Genomic DNA, 20409 nt, shown 5'->3' with positions numbered 1-20409 from the left:
CAGGTTTGCTAGTCATAGTGAGTACACAGGCAAAGTCTGCCGAAAATAATCTAGGGGCCTAAATGTGATAAACTACTGCTGGAGCCAGTTTCAAACAAATTCCTATGACAGAAGTCTTCGTCGACAACAATCAACAATTACACAGAATTAGGGTGACCAGATCAAAAAGTTCAAAAGCAGGACATTTGAAAGAAAAAAGCAGGACATTTTGAAAAAACGCCTGACAACATATTAAATTCCTTTTCATTCACTGAGAACAATGAAAACAATAGGCAAACACAGTACCAAAGCTATCCATTGTTATTAATCTTATAATTTCAATTTCATTGTTCGAATAAATTTCAGAACGTGGATACCTTCCTTTCCCTCTTACTCCAAAATTCCAACCTTGTGCACACAAAATAAATTTTTTGGCACTGGAAAGTTCCTTTTCGTAAGCATGATGATGCGCATTTGATAAGCACAGACAAATCTGCTCTTTTAGTATTTTAAGATAATTGTTGTCAATGAGGTATCCGTATACTGAAATTTTCCCCATTATTCATACTTCTGTGAAGAGAAAATGTCCTTTAGTAGCTTTGGGGATTTCAATAAATAGGTATGAAATTCTTTACATGTAAAATGCTTCAAATTAATCTTATATTGTACTGTTACAATACCCTTTACTGCTTCTACTGATAGCTGTTCCTTTCATCTGGCCATTGGGTCTTGATTAGTGAAAATACCCTTTCAACATTGGCATTATGTGCAATTATTGAAAAAAAGAATTAACATATAGGCTATACAGCAAAGTTTGGAAACACTTAACATTCACAACCTGCTCAAAAATGTTGTTGTTGTTTTCTAATGCCAGGCGTTTGACAATAAAGTCATTTGACCTCTTGCACTCCAATATTTTTCAAAGATATTATCATGACCAGCCAATGAAGCACAGATTTTGAGGTGTTCCGAATCCATTTCTTGGTTTGAGTTGCACAATGGGCAGTTAGGGGACTGATATATGCTCAAAAATGTACTCCACTGAAAATCTATTGTTTCCAAGGAAGATGCTTAATCTTGTTTCAAAACAAATTCTTTTAGGGCACAGAATTCATAAAATGCATATTTTTCATATAACGACAGAAACACATACTTTTGACCTCAGATTGTATCTTATATAGGCCTTACTGTATTTCAATATTGGTACATCATGTTGTTGAAAGGTGGAAAGCAGTACATTTTGGCTTTATCGTAAAAAGCCTGCCGGACGCTCATAAAATACCAAAAAACAGGATACATCCATCAAAATCCGGACGTCTGGTCACCCTACACAGAATCACAACTGCACAATTAAATTTGAAATGGAATTACAAACAATGTGATCAACGACAAAGATCTGACAATGAGTAACCATACCTCAGTGGTTGAGGATTTATGTCATAATGCTCAAGATGCTACGGTCTGTGCTGAAGAATACAAAAAAGCCACTTTAAATTATTTTTCAAAAAATTATTAATAATTAAGGCATGAATAGAAATATGTAAAGTACACAAATTTCGGTAATTGGTTACATAATTATGTCGTTTTTCTGCTAACATAACCTCACAGGAAATATTACTTTCTGTCTTTGTGTATTTAGTTGGTTGTAATGCTGTTTTTTTTTTATTTTTGTTAAACATTAGTGGGGGTTTGGGAGTGATAGCGTACAAGTGGGAGATGTGGGGGCGTTAGCCCCCCAAGAAACATAAAATTACATTTTGAATTAAGTTGAGATAAGGCTAATAGTGTCATGCATTACAGGCGCTATGTTTGGTTCAAATTTGTCGAGTATGGTGAAGTTCGATATTTGCTGATGTTCGCTCTGCAGAAGGAGACCTGTCGTGTTTGTTCCATCTTTCTATAAAAATATTCACTGTCCCCCACTCTTACCACTTCATGTTCTATCCCCTTAAATATTTTAGCACAGATCTTGCGATTAGTTTTTCATAAGAAATAAGACAAAGCTTATAATGTCTTGGTTGCCTCTCTCATGTTCGAACATTACAGGACACTAATGGCTATACACTACTTTGTTAGGTAGAACAGAGAACTGAAGTTGAATCGAATCTCGCATAAGTCAAAGATAAATGTATTGGTAATTTGTAAGTACTGGTAATTGAAATAGTCTATATAACAATTGCTTTTAAGAGAAAGTAGCATACAGGAAACATAGGTGATTTTACTTAATTTTTATTGTATTTTTTGGTCCAGAGAAAATTCTCGTCTTTATGAATATTCTACCATGGCTTACTGAGTATAGTACTTTAAATATTAAACTTCATCTCCACAAAAGAAGTCCCTTAGAAATTCGATGATTTCCACTTTAAAATCACTTGAACCACCCGTTTATACACATATCCACAGCAGCTGAAATTTAATACACCTTATTTTTTTTTTTAATATAACGAGATAATAAAGCAGTTTGTTAAATTTTTATTCCTTTGTTGCACACAAACATGCCGTATAATATCAGATCTTAAATAAATACTCTGTATGTAGCCTATGTAATGAAGATAATAATAATAATAATAATAATAATAATAATAATAATAATAATGTTTTATTTTCGCTGGCAGAGTTAAAGCCATAAGGTCTTCTCTTCCACTCAACCAGCCTTAATCAATACAATACATATTTAAATTACAAATATTTACACTACACTTAAAAGGTTCTCCAGCTATATTCTTCAGTTAAGTTTTAGAGTTTTAAAGACTAGTAGACTACATATTTATTTAAATTTAGATAAACCTATAAGGTAAAGTAGTAACTTAATTTATGAGCTAATTTAATTCAATCAATTATTTTTAATTTAAGGTTTGAGTTAGCTAGTAAAATGATGAAAATTAATTTAATATAAGCTTACTAGGACTATGTTACAGGGAGAAAAAAAAACATATATATATATATATATATATATATATATATATATATAAATCTAAAATATATTTCTATAATGAGAAGATAGGGCCATAGAAGAAGCAAATGGAATATAATTTTGGGTGTTTTGTTTATAAGTAGACTTCGACATTACAGGACACACAGGAATACCCAGAAGCCTAGTTATGAACATATTCACCATGACAGCATAATAACTCGTAATGCTGTTGTATTTGTTCATAAGTTTTCTTCCATTAAGTTCTTGTAAAAGAAATTTCAGGTAACCCCAAGACGAATCTTCAGACTCCTCTTGCCAAAATACTACCTCGCTATCACCAGTTTTACTGAAAAGGTCAATGAAATTTGCAGAAGATCCGCAACCATCAGGCAATCACCATAAGTGGGATCAGAATCCATGCCCGAGCACAGCCGTGGCTCAGGAGACTAGCTCCTTACTCCGGAGCTATCCCGTTTTTATTGGCACGGAACCTTGTTAGGGAACAATGTTAGCTATCCAGAGATGTACACAAATCCAACGATGTAATGTACCTCTCCAAATTAAATCTGAATTGCAGACTTATAAAATTGTAAATAGGCATTGTATCGGTACTGTATTATAGTTTCATATGAATAAATAACCATTTTCTTTATCTCTTAATTTAAAGATCTATGAAAAGTGAAAGACCTATGAAACTAATACATTTGAGTATTATTGCAGAATGTAGAAGTTTTGTACAACTTGTTCCAGATTCTGGTTCAGCAGTGACGTAAAATCATTGGCAGCATGACCTCACAGTCGATAGTGCGGATCAATGCCAGCTGAAATTTTTGGATGCAAGAACAGTTTTTTGGGACTGAAAGGACGTTTCATTTTAACGTGATTTTTATTAGGCTATGTGTGTAAACTACTTAATGCTATGACAATCTTTCTATCTTCTCTTTCAGTCTCTAAATGTTCCTAATTATGTTTCTTTTCAAAGGCCTTTCTTTGTCAGCAATACTGAAGATCTGTTTCAGTAACTATCTTTCATCTTCTGTTCTTCCAATAAGTATAAACAAGCCATAGCCTATTCTTTTCTCTGATGCTGTAGTTTATCCGAAACTCTTGAGCTAATATTACGTCAGAGGTTATATTTTACAATTTTTTAGAATTGTAGTTCATATTATATAGAGTGGCGCAAGAAAAACCGGCCCGCTATAAGCAGATACAAACAACAAATGAAAGAAATAAAAAATAAGCTAAGGCAAAGGCCTGTATTTACTGAAACGATCTTGTCTTTTACATTAGGTGCTGAAAATGACCTACTTGAGCTTCAATGCACTTTTGGGCGCGCCCTAACATGTTATCATAGACCCTACACTTTGCACAACTCTGCTGCATCAATTCTCAAAATTTCATTACGAATATTGTCCTTCAAGTCTTCTAATGTCCTTGGATTATTTGCATAGACTTTTCCCTTTAGACTGCCCCACAGATGAAAGTCACAAGTGGTAAGGTCCGGCGATCACAGTGGCCAGTCTTTTGCTGACAGTTCTTTCTTCTGTGAATCTTTCATGAATTCGTAAGATTGACTTGCGTGAAGTGTGACAGGTCGCCCATCCTGTTGAAGCATACAAGCGTTCATGGGGCGTCAACTGTGCGTAGAATTCCTCAAAGATTCGCATATACACATCAGTGTTTACTGTTGTTTAAAAAAATATGGGACCCACAATCCGACTTGCTGACACAGCACACCACATTTTGATTTTTCTATCATGAAGAGATTGCTCATGAATCGTATAGGAATATTTTGTTGACCAGTATCTGTTCTAGGAGTTTACATATACTGTCAGATGGAACCAGTCTTCATCACTCATTAAATACAGCAGCGGATCCAACATTCCTCTCTCAATTGTTTGACATAGCCATGTGCAGTAATTCATACTTTTTGCCTTGTCTTCCTCCTTCAGTTCTTGGACACATGTCATTTTGTAGGGTTTCATCCCTGTATGGTGTAAAACAAGTTGACAAGACCTACGCGAAACATTTACTTGTTGCGACAATTTACGTGTTGACTTCTTAGGACTCTGGATCACTCATGATCGAATATCTGCGATCACAGTAGGTGTACGAATGGACAAGGTTCGATTTTTTTTTGCCTTTGCAACTGACTCTGTAGTACGCCATTTTTTCACCAAATCCTATATGCTACTCTTTGTTGGTATGGAAATGCCAGGAAACTTGTTTGCAAAAATGTCCCGCGTTTCCTTAAATAAATCGGTAGACACATACGCCTCCACTATTTGTGATTCTTTCTTGAAGAGAATATGAGCACATCTCGCTAAGATATTTACTTTACACGTCTGAACCAAGTCTTCATGGATTTCGTACTGACAATACAGTACAAAACATAGTCGCAACAGTTTCGCAACAACAGGTGACAAATTGGTGGGCGACAATGAGCAGTCTGTACTTGGGCTGATTTTTCGTGTGTCTCTCTGTATTTATACATGTTTTTTGGGCTCTTAAATACTGACTATCTTATTGAGAACACTAGAAAGGAATAATTTAATACATTGCTAGCGACTTTCAGTTTAATGCATACGATAAGCTTTTCAACTAAAATACAAAGAAGATCGAATTCTGCAATTGATAAGGAAGGATAGATTAGAGAGTTACTGGACAGTTCCCATTGTAAATGGTCCTCACAATCAGACATGATGTCCAACTAATAAATATACACGATAACTTTGTTGCAACGAAACACCAGTCTAAAGTTTGGTTGAGTCAAGATTTTGAATATTAACTAAAAAAATGAAACCTGGGAATCAGTGTTGGGATTTTTACTTTTTTTTGGCTATTTCATTCCTTCTCATGGCTTCATATAGGCTTATAATTGGTAAACATATTGTATCTTTATAGGACAGTGATAGCTGAATTTTACACTGGCTATATTTGCCTCTTTTAAGGGTTGAGGGTTAGGTTATTGAGTTTGTGATATGACAAGATTTTCAGGAAGAATTTACCTTGGTAATAGGGGAAAAAAAAAGTTAGGATTTTTGCATATGCATTGTTAACATTGTTCACTACAGTAATTAGCTTATGTTTATTCTCTGTATTATCATTAGTCAAAGTAGCCGATGCAATGGTCACATTCAAACAATTGGTCATTATCATCATCATCATCATCATCATCATCATCATCATTATTTCCCATTCAAGGATTGGGCCTTGACCCTTGGGACTGAACTTGATCAGACCATCTTGTTTCAGGATGTCTTCGTCTGAGTCCAAAGCTTGACATAGATATCTGTCCCTAGTCATTCTTAAAATATGATCCTGCCACTTTCTTTGATAGCTTTTAATTTCCAGTGTATCTTCTCCTAATTTAGTTCTAATTTCTTTATTCTGCATTCTGTCCTCTAAAGTAACTCCAAAAACAGATGGAAAAAATCTCATTTTGACTGTTTCGCAATGAAGATCAAGATTTCACTGTCATATTTAAGGGTTGGTCTTTAAATTATTTTGTGTGGCCTAGTTTAAGTTGAATCTCTTGCCTCATGCTTTTACCGAAATGTCTTCTGATGTAGCTATTTACCCTGTTTTGTTTTTGTAAGTTTTCTTCCAAATCTTCATTTATGTCTTGACATGAAATAATACATGTCATATTCGTATAGCATTTAGTTTTGAGGGGTGAACTAAATCAATCTTGCTTACTGTTTCTTCGATTTAACACGCAACTCAGGTTTGAAAATTTTAGTAAACATTACTTCTATGCTGCAGAGACAGTGAAACAGTCTCCGATTTGTAACCAAATGACTGCATCATTCAAATGTGCGTCTATGTGTTCATGTGACATAGATCATTTTCAAGATACAGAAACGTTCTTCATGGCAAAAGCTGTTGCTTAATCCCAGAGAACATAGAAAAAAAGTAATTGTTCACTGATGATAATGATGATGAGTAATCTTAGAATTAATAATTTATGACTATGGGACATTTTGTAGGCTAAATTAAACTGTACCGTACTAAGTAACTTGAACATGTGTTTACTCTTTATATTTTAATGTATATTTCAACTGTTAGAGCTTATTTGAGTGCCAATTTTATGAAGTTTTATTAGCCTACCTTTCAGGTAGCCTATTTTTCAGTTTTTAGTACCTATCGATCATAACACTAATGTTAACGATGGTATGTAGTAAATTCAATGCATTTCTTAGTAGTTGGCTACATTCATAAATATCATATAAAATCTAATGGATTATACAAGGCATAAACAAGTAAAACTAATAGGACTGTGTAATTAATTATATTTAAAGTAGGAATAGTAATTAAAAGCTGATTATAAAAAACTACTCTAAAATATTACACAAAGTAATCTTAAGAGCCAAAGAACTACACTTTAACAAAATAATAAAATTCTAAACTCTGGTAGTAAAATTAAAACAACTTGGAATATACAGAGTCATAGCTGCCACATACATGGCTTATGCATCTTGCGGAAATGACACTGCACTGGCTCATAGTCACCTTATGCATTCTTCCTTACTCTAGCCACTCGAGTTCTTTCTTCATTTCTCTATTTTTCTTTCTTCCCCATTTTTTTCATTTCTCTATTTCTTCTTTTCTCTTTCGTGTTTTCTCGCAATTTCTTCACTTCTGTCTTTCCTTTCTCATGTTTTCTTCCTTTCTCCATTTATTTCTCTATTTCTTCTTTTCTTTCTTCATTTTTCTTTTCTCCATTTCTTTTATTTTTTGGTATTTACTTTCTTACTCCATTTCTTCATTTCTGTTTTGATTTTCCCTTCCTTGATCTATTACTTGATATCTCTTGTTGCTTCTTTTCTGTTTTGATTTTTTCTTCCTTGCTCTAATTGATTTCTCTATTTCTTCTTTTCTTTTTTTTTGGTATTTCCTTTATTTCTAGATTTCTTGACTGCTCTATTTCTTTTCTATTTTCATTTTCCATTATTTCTCTACTCTTTTCTTTTTTGCTGTTTTCTTTTCTTCCCCACTTCTTGATTGCTCTATTTCTTTTTCATTTCATTTTTACCTTTTTCTCCATTTCTTCATTTCTTCTTTTCTTTTTCAATTTCGCCTTTCTTTTTCCATTTTTTAATTGCTCCATTTCTTCTCTTTTTTAATTTCTCCATTTTTTTGCTGCATTTCTTGATTTCTCGATTTCTTTTTTGGCCTTTTCTTTCTTTCTCCATTTCTTGATTGCTGTATTTCTTTTTTCCTTTTTGCTTTCTTTCGACATTTCCTGATTCCTCTATTTATCATTTTCTTATTTGGTGTTCACTTTGTTTCTCCATTTCTTGATTGCTCTATTTCTTCTTTTTCTTTTCATTTTTGTATTCTTTTTGCATTTCCTGGTTTCTTTATTACTTCTTTTATTTATTTTTTTTTTTTTCATTTTTCCTTTCTTGCTTGCTACATTTTTTTTATTTCTTTACTTCCTCTTTTGTTTTTTCGTTTTTCCTTTTCTTCTCTATTTCTTAATTTCCTCATTGATGGAGTACTAGACAAAGTGTTTCACATGAATCCACTCACACTAGAGGAACTCCAGGCTAATACTGAACATGAAATAAGAAGAATTTCAGTTGATGGACTTAGAGGAGTGAGTGACAACATAATATTCTCGCGGTATCAAGCTTGTATACGAGCAGAAGATGACACTTTCAACATCTACTGTGAGGTAGGTTCCATAATCCACTTGTGGTACTGGCTGATGCTCAACCTATTGCCCGGGAGCCAGGTCCTGTGCTACAGCAGCGATATAATATGTTAAGGATCCTGTAATTAAGAAAGTGGAAAGTCTGCAAGTATGGAAGCAAGCTATACTCTTGTAACAAATAATAAGCATACCAGGGCCGTAACCAGCAGACAGCACTAGGGTTGCTCTGATCTTCCTAAGAGTTGCAACTGAAAGGTCTTGAGCTGAATTTTCTTTTTCTTTTTTTTTACTTTGGACAAAATTTATTAAACACCAGGTATAAAATTATTAATTTAATTTTCATCTACTAATCATCATTAGTACAAAACTAATGAAACATGAAACACTAAATATTTTTTCTATGATAGTGCGTAAAGTTGCATTTTACCAACTGTTATCAGTGACTGAAGTGAGTCTTTAAAACACTAGTGCGTAAAAAAAGTAAGTAATTACTTTAGGCACTGCTATTCATTTTACACACTGCCAGAGAAAATGTAATATTCAATGTACAAACTTCATTCAGTAAGAAATTAATGCATTACCTCGATCTTTCATTACTGGTACTTAAATATTACACGTAACACAAATAAATTTAACATTCATATCTACATTTTAGCACCTATTATTCTGAAGTTACATGTTGATTATATGGCCAGTTATGTTCATGAAATCATGAACATGAATAAGACAGGTTGCCACTCTATGAATACTTACTTCTTAATGGTTCTGAGTTTAGATGGCCATGGCGCTGTGATCTTATAACCTCTCCAACTTGAAATATTTATTTAATGTGAATTTCAGCTATCATAGATAAAACATTGTACGACACACATTCGTAAAGTCTTCCTTTTGTCCCTTGTGTGTTTGTGAAACTCAGCTTTGCCTCATTTCACAAACTTTACACTCATTCCAAAAAGAGAACTTGGCTCATAAATAACGGTATTAAACGTCACCTGAAAGGATTGAAGTGAAACTTCATGAACCTAAAATAGCTGTAGTTTTCTTTTCGTCTCACTTACTATTGTCGTATATTCCGTCAATGCTGCTGCAACCTATAGGCAAATTACTTGAAAAAGGCGTCAAATCAGATAATTTCAAAATATCAGGCATACAAGTTACAAAAGGAGGGCACTTTTTGATTTTTTAAAAATCCGCCCAGACCCTGGACAAAAGCCTAAAAAGGAGAACATGTCCGGACAAAAGAGGACATCTGGTCACTCTATTTATAGGTGACTTTTAAACGATGGTTGCAAGTGACTACCACAGATGAAATTATGTTGGACTGGGATCTGTCCCATTGTCTAATTCAATCATCCTAGTAGTTCTTACGATTATCATGTTGGTTTTTGGATCTAGGTTTGCTGAGGGTGATGGATTTTAAAGAGCGATAATATTCTAGGAAGGTGTACAGCACATAAAAGAACCTTGTCCCTTGCAGAGAGTTTCAGGTAAAATTGTTGGCCATTTCTTGTCCATATTGAATTTCGATGCTGAATAACCTCTGCAATTTAAGTCATTATCCGTTACTGCCAGTCCATCATTGAGCGCATTGAGATATCTGATGCAACATAAGAGGCATGGTGGGACTTCATAATGCTTAAATCACATTTGAGTTCTTACGTTCAGTAGTACTGGTACTGTACAAAATGTCGCATTTATCTTGACCACTCAGAATAACTTTGTTGTTAACTAATGCTGAGCTCTTGGCAATAAAGCCATTAACTTTATACATCTTGATTACACAACTTTTAACACTATTTCACTTCGGAATATGTGTTATATATCTTTCGCGTGTTAAGAACTCTGAAGTTCTGAAGATGGCCCATAACAGGCTGAAACTTATTAACCAGGTACTGTAATATTTAACACGTGAAAGATATATAATACATAATCCATTAACTTTCTTGCTGTCTAATGACATTGAATTTAGAGGAAAGGACTGGACATTGCTGAAGATGATTCCGATCCATTTCTTTATGAAGACTGCTTAATGGACAAAGTAGTGAAAAAAATTCCAATTTTGTTCATATGTTTTGACAAACAATGAGTAATTGGAAAGGTGCAACTTCACTTTTCCTTGAATACTCAGGAATTATATTTTGTTGTACATTGAGAAAGCCCCATCTTTTATTATTTATTATTTGAAATTTCGTGGAAATGGTAAGATATTATATCTTGACATTTTGAGTTGATTAATATTTTAACTGTTGAAAATGGTCAATTTGACATGGGGTTACAATGACTTTGTATATATGCACCAAATAACATATTGTTTCAAACAAAAGTTATTGTTACGGTACATGTTCTGAAGATGGCAGTTTTTATCGAAAATGTGTAACACTGTAAATGTTGTAATGTTTTGCTAATTATAGCATTGTGATTTTGATAAGCAGTTTGACGAACATACCTAAAAAAGCTTATCGGACCCACACATCATGTTCATCAAAAGTTATTTAGCAAAAAGGAGATACAATGCTATATGGACGTCTGTCTTGAATTGTTATTCATTAAGAAGATGTAAGTAAATAACATTATTTTCTTAAATAACACTATGTATTTATTATTTTGTGATTCATTTAAACTCTTCAAGACTTTTTTAACAATATATCACAATGTAGGCTACTATTCTAATAGACAAAACATTGAAAAGCGCAACATAAACTAGAATTCGTAGTGTTTGAAGAAGATGCACTATTTGATCTCTTGACACTATGATTATTCTGCGTAGTAGAGGAGGAAAGATAATTTGACTTTAGTTTAAGTAGATCTCTCTCTCTCTCTGTAAACAAATGTAGCAGAGATCATTCATTCAGTTATAAGTGTTTTACAGAAAATATATTATGTTGAAAGTATTCTTGCCTAAAATACAGTATACAAATATTTTAAAATGGTTTGGATTTTATTATCTTCATCATTAGCTTCTTTGGCTGAAATAATTAACCATAACCCTTTCGATTCTGCTAAAGATGGGCGTAATTCTGATTAGGCAGAGCAAGTCTACAGAAGGCGATACCCAACTAGACAGCATCTTCCCAATGAATGTTTTCTCGTCTTGTTTTGGTGCTATACATGAAACGAGAAGTTTTAACCCACAGACATGCAGTCGTCATAGAACACGAACAGATGAAGAGAGTGGTGATATTCAAAAAGTTTAACAACCAGTTCTCTCATGTGTACCTATATTTAACATATATGGTATATGCCCATGGTAATTGCAAATATTACCTAGAAATAGTTTAACAACCAGTTCGTCCGAACCAGTGCAAACCGGTCGAATATCACCTCTGGATGAAGATGCTGAAGTTGCTGTTCTCGCTGCTGTAGCAGTTCATTTACACGTAAGCACAGGATAATTTAAAGGTGAAATTGACATTCTCAAAATTGGTGCACATCGAATTCTTAAACTTCGTGAGTTCCATCCTTGTCATGCAAATTTATGCCAACAATTGCACGGAAGTGATTTCCAGAAAGCTGTGCAGTTTTGTCAATGGGCATTTTTCGCCAATCATAACTTTTTCTCTGATGTTCTTTATGTCGACTTGAAGGTGAAATTGATATTCCTAAAATTAGTGCACATCGGATTCTTAAACCTCATCAGTTCCATCTTATCATGTAAATTTATACCAAGAATTGCACGGAAATTATTTTCAGAGAAGTGTACAGTTCTGTCAATGGGCACTTCCTGCCAATCAGAACTTTTTCTCTGATGTTCTTTTTACCAACGAAGCTTTATTCTCAAACATAGGACACATAAATACTAAGAACATTATTAGTCCATTGGTAAACCACGATGGCTCCAGCAGGCAAAACATAGGCGCCAATGGAGAGTTAACATTTGGTGTGGAATAGTTGCCAATAACATTATTAAGACTTAATTTCTATTGGTAACCTAAATGGCAGGTGGTGTGCCACATCCATAAGAACAGTTCTTCCTGGTCTTTGGGGGCTGTACCTCTGAGGAACAGAATGGTTACGTGGTACCAGCAGATTGAATGACCAACATATAACACCTTGCATGCACATCATGTTCTGAACCGGCAGTATCTTGGCAGTTGGATTGGTCATGTTGGAATAGTGAGTTGACCTGCTCATTCTCCTGACCCTACACCACTAGACTTTTCTTCTTAGAGAGCTCACAAGGTCGCTATCTGTTAACATATATTTCACAACTCCAGAGGTCTTGCAGGAATGTATTATGCACACTTGTATTAAACATTCATCAGGTAACACTGGAAGAATCAAGGTCATTTGGAATTATGTATCATTGCCATGGTCACTTAATGTAAATTTGTTAAAAGGGCAGATGTTATATTTTTTCACAATTAATTTTTTTATTGAAATATGCTATCTTACCATAGACACATCAATTTATGTTAAAAGAAATTTGAAAACCCAGTAAAAATTGTTAAAATGTAACATAACATTTTATAATATATGTTAAAAGGGCGAATGTCCTGGACAGTTTTTTGTCTCTCTGTATTTTTGGAATTCTGTCCTTTTAACAAATAGCGATTCAAATGTTTATTTTTCGTTTGAGTATCAATATGAATAGTAGGCCTACTGCAACGTGCCACAATGAATTCCATTTTCTATTGGCTTTCCAAGTTTTGTTTATTAGAATAGTACATTGTGGTACATTTTTAATAGGTCTTAAAGAACTAGAATGAATGAATAATAAGCATAGTGCTATTTAAGAAAAAGATGTCTTTATGCATATCTAATTAATGAATAATGCTACAGGACAGACACCCCTATAATATTATTTCCTCATTGTAGTTAAACAACTTCTGTTTGAAACAGTTTTTCATTTGGTACCTATATACGAAGGAGGATCGAAAAGTAATGCACAACAATTTTTTGTGGCAACGCATTTAGTAGGTAAGCAAAACGAAATAATGCACAAGAAAGCTACAGGTTTTACCTATTTTTCGACATAGAAACCAAGTCTCTCGACACATTTCTCCCATCGTGATACCAGATTAAGTACACCTCGTTCATAAAACTCTATTTCACTTGGACTTATTCGTTTTGCCCACAAAATACGGACTACACATCACTGTTCTTCACAAGTAGACACATGACATCTTTACTCAATAGTTACTGCTCTTCCACCAGGGTGACATCTGATAGAGCCATTACTGTCTGTAGCGCAAAATTCAAACTAACTATCTGCGAATTTTCAACGTCCTAACCAAAATAGTATTCCATAAAAAATTGTGCATTACTTTCTGTTTCCCTTGTATAAAGCTATTGTGCATGGTCAAGATAAATGGGATTCTCTGTATATCATTAAGAAGATATGGCAAGTGTGCTCCTAAGAAATACAGACGAGATTTTGATAAAGAATCAATTGCAACTCCAATTGTTTATAAGAACATGTAGTCAAGCTCTAGCAGATAACTCGTTCTAACCTTGGATCGGAAGTTTGCTGGTTCAAACAGCTCTGAGGGTGATACATTTTAAAGGGTGATAAAATCCTATGCAAGGAAGTAAAATTCTGAATTCCATATCGTAGATGGAAGAACCCTATCCTGACAGAGAGTTCCAGGTAAAATTTGTCGACTGATTCTCCTCCATCTCGAATTTCAATGTTGAATAACCTCTGTAGTTAAAAGCAGTGTTAAGGGGTTAGGTACAGCTTACAGCAGTAAAGTTTTTGGAAATATTCAACATTTGTTTCCTCCATTACTGTATCTTGTACAATAATGAAAATTGGTATGTGTAAAATATTGTCCTTCTGCTATACGAAAAATATATTTTTACGATATAAAAAAAAATTATTTATATATATTTTTTTCAAAATTTAAAATGTTGGCAGTTCACTGTGCAGTGACGAAGCATTTCCCTCATAACTCATAAACTTGTTAACTTTTTCATGTTATCTCTCTTTTATTTTATTACTGAAACTCATGTTTACAATATCATGCTCTTTCAACTACATTCCTTAATAAACAATATTTTTTTTATTTTGTGTTAGAAGAAAATGCTGATATTTGACCATTTTTTAAAAAGAATTTATTTTTTATCAGGCAATCTATCAAAGGTAGAGAAGTGATCTTGCATCATATTGTAGATATGACATGCATAAGTACACACAACAAATTTCATCGCAGAATGTTGGATAGTTTTTTTAATTATGTGGGAAATGCTTTTTCACTGCACTGTGAATTGAATTTTGAAAAAAAAAAAAAAATGTAAATTTTGTTTAATTGTAAAAATATATTTTTTTTTTTCATATAGCACAAGGACAGTGTTGTACACATACTAATTTTCATTATTGTACAAGATATAGTAATGGAGGAAAAAAAATGTTGAATATTTCCAAAATTTTACTGCTGTAAGCTGTACCTAACTCCTTCAATAAAATACTGCTATATAGGAACTTTTTATTTCTTTAGTTATCCATGAAGACGCAAACGGAATTTTTAAACTCACACTTTAACGACCTTGTGTTGGTCTGTACGTAGAAAGTAGTAATATTATGTATATTTTAAACAATGTGTAACATTTCAGATACTGAAACTTTCTACATGAATACTGCTGTTGAAATATGTCAGAGTTTTGGCAAAACATTTACGTATCAGTTACGAGAAAAAGTAATGGGACTACCAGGGCCAGACAATGCAAGATGTATTGTTGAAATGTTACAATTGCCAGTGTCACCAGAAGAATATTATGCACTTCAAAAGCAAAAGAACAAGAAATTATTTGCAACTGCAAATCTGATGCCAGGTACTGCTGTTAACATTTTGTTGTTCAATTTAAATGTTTTTCTTTGTGACAGGTACTGAAGAAATTTACATACAGATTTTTTCAATAATTTTGGCTAAGTATGATAAAAAGTACACACCTGAATTGAGAGAGAAGGTGCTGGGCACTGTGGAACAAGACACATGTGCCATTTTAGTCAGGGAGCTCAATCTCTCGGTAGATCCTCAACAAATCATGACTCAACAACAACTACTGCAAAAGGAAATGCTTGCTGGGGCCAATTTGATGCCAGGTACAATGATTCTGTCTTATAAGATTTTGTTTTTCATTACGATTTACTAAACATTCACAAAGTACACAATGCAATACAAAATTAGGCTTATGATGGGAGATATGTGTTCTGTATGTTCTAATCTATTAGTTTTATTTGTCTTAGTGAAGAATGTCGCTTTTTGTAGTACTGTTGTTGTTCTCTAATGGCCACAATTTGGGATCATTTAACCCATTTTGCTTCTTGCTTCCCAGTAAAGTTGAGAGAAGTTTTTATTTCGTTGTGCTTCCTTGTTCAGTGCAGTGCATGTAGTACTTATGTTACGCATTTTGATCATCTATATTAGTGAAGTATCGAGGTAGTAATTGGAAGGGGGAGAAGGTCTTGCATTAATAGAAATTTACATCTAAAGTTTTCCCTTGTTCTGCCATGCGATTTCTTTTTCTGTATGTACGTTTTCAAAATATGTACATGTTCGTGTAATGGATATTTAAACATTGCAGAACATAACACAACGTAATAAACTGCATTTATTCTTAACTGAGTCACTGCATGTGTTTATTACCGCTTGTCAAGGGCAGACTACAGATTGACAGCTAATTTCAAGAGATCGGGATTTACTGACCATGCAGGTTTCACGTGGTGATCTCTATCTCTCTTTCTCTCATTCCCTATCTCTTAGCACATACACAAAAAGCTGATACCTGAAGGCTAACATACAGTAAACACCAATCAGGAATGATGAAATAAGCTAAGCATTAGGGGATTCACCAGCCATGCAGGTAAGGGAAGATGATCTCGTAAGAAGAGTCGATTCGGCTCTTTAGTGATTAGTTATAAAACAGGGATGTCCAATTTTGTAAACTTGTTAATTTATTAATATAACATACGAGTAGTACGTAAGTTTTAATCCGGTGAAGCACCATGAATCCATGTATTGTGTGTCCCTATTACCACGGCATGGTGCATCCTCAGGTTGCGGATAGAGGAGACGGCCTCCAGGTATGGAGGGTAGCTGCGAATATATTGAATAAGCAGTCATGGACAGCCGATAAGGGGTGGTCCTCCAGCTTGAGGGTTGGGCAAAGGGCTAACAACCCATCACCATAAAAAACAGCTTGTTACGAATCCATACAATAAACCTTGGAATGGGACTGATTCTCTGGCACGACCACAGCAAAGAGTTATCTAGATATCACATGAAAATTTTATTGGGGGATTTCAATGCTGAAGTAGGGTGGGAAGATATTTTTAAACCAACTATTGGAAAAGAGAACCTACACGTAACTAGTAATGACAATGGAGTTAGGTTAGTCAACTTTGCCACATCAAAAAATTTAATTGTCAAAAGTACAACATTCCTCCATAAGGATATACATAAATATACTTGGACTTCTCCAGATGGATTGACACACGTCTTGATAGATGGGAGGATAATATTAAAATGGATATGAGGGGGGTGGGATATGATGATAGAGACTGGATTAATCTTGCATAGGATAGGAACCAATGGCAGGCTTGTGTGAGGGCGGCAATGAACCTGCAGGTTCCTTAAAAGCCATTTGTAAGTAAGTAAGAAGCACCATGAATTCGCAGATGTAAGCATAATCAGTAGTGGAGGGAACCTGTCACTGGTTGACAGAAACACTGGAAACATTTGCTTGGACTCACTGTATGAATAAAATTGTAAGTGTTGAATTAGCAGTATGACAATTATTTAAATCAGTGGTGAAAGGTTTTCTGGGGAATTAAAAGAAAGAAATTTTTTTTATTTTTAGTTACTAAACTGCTAAGGATCTACAAAGATATGGGTTATCAAATGCCCCATAAAATTCACGTTATGCACTCTCACTTCGATATTTTCCAGAACAACCTTGGAGCTGTAAGTGATGAGTAAGGTGAGCGTTTTTACGAGGATATTTCTGTTATGGAAATACTGTATCAAGTACCTGAGATACATCATGTCCGGAGACTACTGTTGGTTTCTTAATATATAAGAGAAAATTGTCCGTAGTGAAACACTTTAGTTTTCAGTTATCTTAATGTGTGGTTCTCATATTAAACAGTAGGCACAAAGATTGCACAGTTTCTTAATTGATATTTAACAATATTATTCTTTGCCCCACTTATGACGGCACCCTCTGCATAAGCAGAGAAAAGAAAAAGAGATTCCCTAGATTTGTGTCATAAGGGTATAATACTCCTTTAGTGTTGTTGTTTTCTAATGCCAGGCGTTTGACAATAAAGTTATTTGACCTCTTGCACTCCAATATTTTTCAAAGATATTATCATGGTCAGCCACTGAAGCACAGTTTTTGAGCTGTTCCGAATTCATTTCTTGGTTTGAGTTGCACAATGGGCAGTTAGGGGACTGATATATTCCAATTCTATGCAGGTGTTTGGCCAAACAATCATGGCCTGTTGCCAATGTAAATGCAGCTACAGACGATTTTCGTGGTAAATCGGGAATTAACTGTGGATTGTGATGCAGAGAGTTCCATTTTTTCCCTTGAGATTGTATTATCAAATTTTGTTTGTTGAAGCCAAAGTATGTAGATTTAATAAATCTTTTCACAGAGTAATACATAGATTTAGTAACAGGTCTGTAAGTAGCAGTGCTGCCCTTCTTTGCTAAAGCATCCGCATTCTCGTTTCCCAGGATTCCACAATGGGATGGTATCCATTGGAATACAATTCTTTTATTGAGTGATATACTCCTTAAGTACCATGCATTCTACAAGGGTCTTAATACTTGTGACCACGTGGGAGATGAGGCTGTGGAGGAAAACTAGGAGTAAAATACACAGCCAGTTTTATTTAAGTTTTCATTACAGATTTAGAGTGTTAAATTAATTGGAAGTATTATTATTCTGGTATTAATTTATTAGTTTTTCAGTGAAGTGTGTAATGTTCATTTAACTATATTCTGTACTTTAATAATGCTTATTTTTTAAGTTTGAGAGTGGTATCAATGAATGAACGATGAAGTAAATAATATTATTAACAAATAATTTTATACATCTTGACTACATAACTTTTAACACTGTATCACTTCGGAATATGCATAATAAGAACTTTCTGTGTTAAATTTTAACATACCTTGTTAACATGTTTCGACCTATTTTGGGTCATCTTCAGAACTGGTCGTTGTTAGTCTTGGCCCAACAACGACCAGTTCTGAAGATGACCCAAAATAGGTCGAAACATGTTAACACATTCATCATTCAGCAGTTGAAGCGTGTAGTCGTGTCGGAATAACTCCGTAAGGTGCTGACGCGGCAAGGCAAGGTTGTTACCCGTAGCGTGCGGTTTTCTTAAGTGCGATTGTGAGCTATCCTTTGCGAGAAGAATATTAACCGGTGTATTGTAGTTTATAAATAGAGATTGTACAAGGCGTTGATAGTGTGATTATATTCAGTTGTGAAATCTATAGAGCAAGTGTAGCGCATTCTACATGTCAAAATGAGTGTGGACCTGGGAACATATAGAGCAAGAATCGGCAGATTTAATGCGAGAAGATTGAAAACAGGAACAAATCAAGTGGCAACAAGTGATCCTCAGTTGTTATGGACAATAGGAACTGTATTAGCGGTGTTGCTCATAATTGATGGAGTAGAAATGAATCCAGGTTCCAGAACAGGAGAAGAGTCATCAAGTACGATGGCTACAAAGGAAGACATTCAGCTAATAATGAGCAGTTTAAGTGAGCAGTTAAATGAGAAGCTAAATAAGATTCAGCTAACGTTAGAAGGGCACATGGAAAATATAGACAAACTAAATAAAGAAGTAAGTTCTCTGCAAACTAGAGTGAACAACCTCGAATTCTACCATAGAAAAAGGAACCTAGTTTTCTTTGGTGTGAATGAAGTGCATCGAGAAGGGAGACTAGATACGTACAATGTAGTAGCGAACATATGTAGCGAATTCTTCGGACTGAACGTGAATGAAGGTAGGATCGAAGAAGTCTTTAGAGTGGGAAGGGGGGGAAATCGTCCGATCGTAGCCAGGTTTACGAGTTTATACACGAAAGAATTCATTTTAGAAAATAGAAGAAATTTGAACCGGTCACGTATTAGAGTGGAGCATGATTACAGCCCTGAAGTTAGAGAGCAGAGAAGACTACTCGTTCCGTTTCTCAAAGAGGCAAGGGCAAAAGGGCAGTTTGCAGTCCTGGTGAAGGATAAACTGAAGATAAACGGAAACCTAGTAGACCTAGAATACTGCCGGAAAAATAGAAACATCATAGAACCAGGGGCAGCAAGAAGAAACGGGTCAAGATCCTCACCGGAGAAGAATGCAGAAAACAGGATAACAGCTGATTCAGGAGAAGTGACAGGGGAGAAGAGTAACCGGCAGAATTTGCAGAGGCAGCAGAGCAACGTATGGAATAGGAGCACCCATGAGTCAGCGTTAACCGTGACAGCTGACAGCTAGAATTCATGACTCGACGCAGGGAAGAAGAGATGAAGAAGGGCTACGATCTTCGGAGCGCCGTGGAGGAACAGCGAGGAATATGTCAAATGAAGTGACGGTATCCTCACCCAATGGCAGCTTGATGACCTTAACATCAGGAAGGGAAAACAAGAGCTACAATCTCCGCAACTGGTGTATGACTGGAGATGGAAACACAAGCAAAGGTATGAAAAAATAGGTAGATAACCTGGGCAATGAGACAATAAATTGCGGATTTATTAACATTGAAGGGGTCCTGAACAAAATAAAAAATTGAGATCTGATAAGGGTGTTAAGGGATCATGATATACTAGGCTTAGCGGAAACATGGTTAAAGGAAAATGAAAAGTTAGAATTACAAGACTTTATATGTATTAGTAAAAC

The 20409-nt window shown here is 34.7% G+C and overlaps 1 protein-coding gene across 3 annotated transcripts in view; it reads left to right on the top strand.

Annotated features, from left to right (window-relative positions):
- The window catches only part of LOC138696157 (pseudouridine-5'-phosphatase-like), a 51302-nt gene that overhangs the window by 5132 nt on the left and 25761 nt on the right, over positions 1 to 20409 (top strand). The window contains exons 1-2 of one of the 3 annotated variants that reach the window (XM_069820731.1): positions 8324 to 8573; positions 15105 to 15323. In XM_069820731.1, coding sequence (XP_069676832.1) covers positions 15122 to 15323 — 202 coding nt within the window. In that variant the 5' untranslated portion in view covers positions 8324 to 8573; positions 15105 to 15121. Of the gene's footprint in view, positions 1 to 8323; positions 8574 to 15104; positions 15324 to 15375; positions 15595 to 20409 lie in introns of those variants that run through there. The other 2 variants (XM_069820730.1, XM_069820729.1) reach the window with 2 other exon arrangements.

The sequence above is a fragment of the Periplaneta americana genome, chromosome 3, assembly GCF_040183065.1.
Source record: "Periplaneta americana isolate PAMFEO1 chromosome 3, P.americana_PAMFEO1_priV1, whole genome shotgun sequence".
In the NCBI taxonomy this organism is placed as follows: domain Eukaryota; kingdom Metazoa; phylum Arthropoda; class Insecta; order Blattodea; family Blattidae; genus Periplaneta; species Periplaneta americana.
The sequence above is the reverse complement of the archived record's forward strand: the minus strand, read 5'-3'. Positions and strand labels throughout refer to the sequence as shown.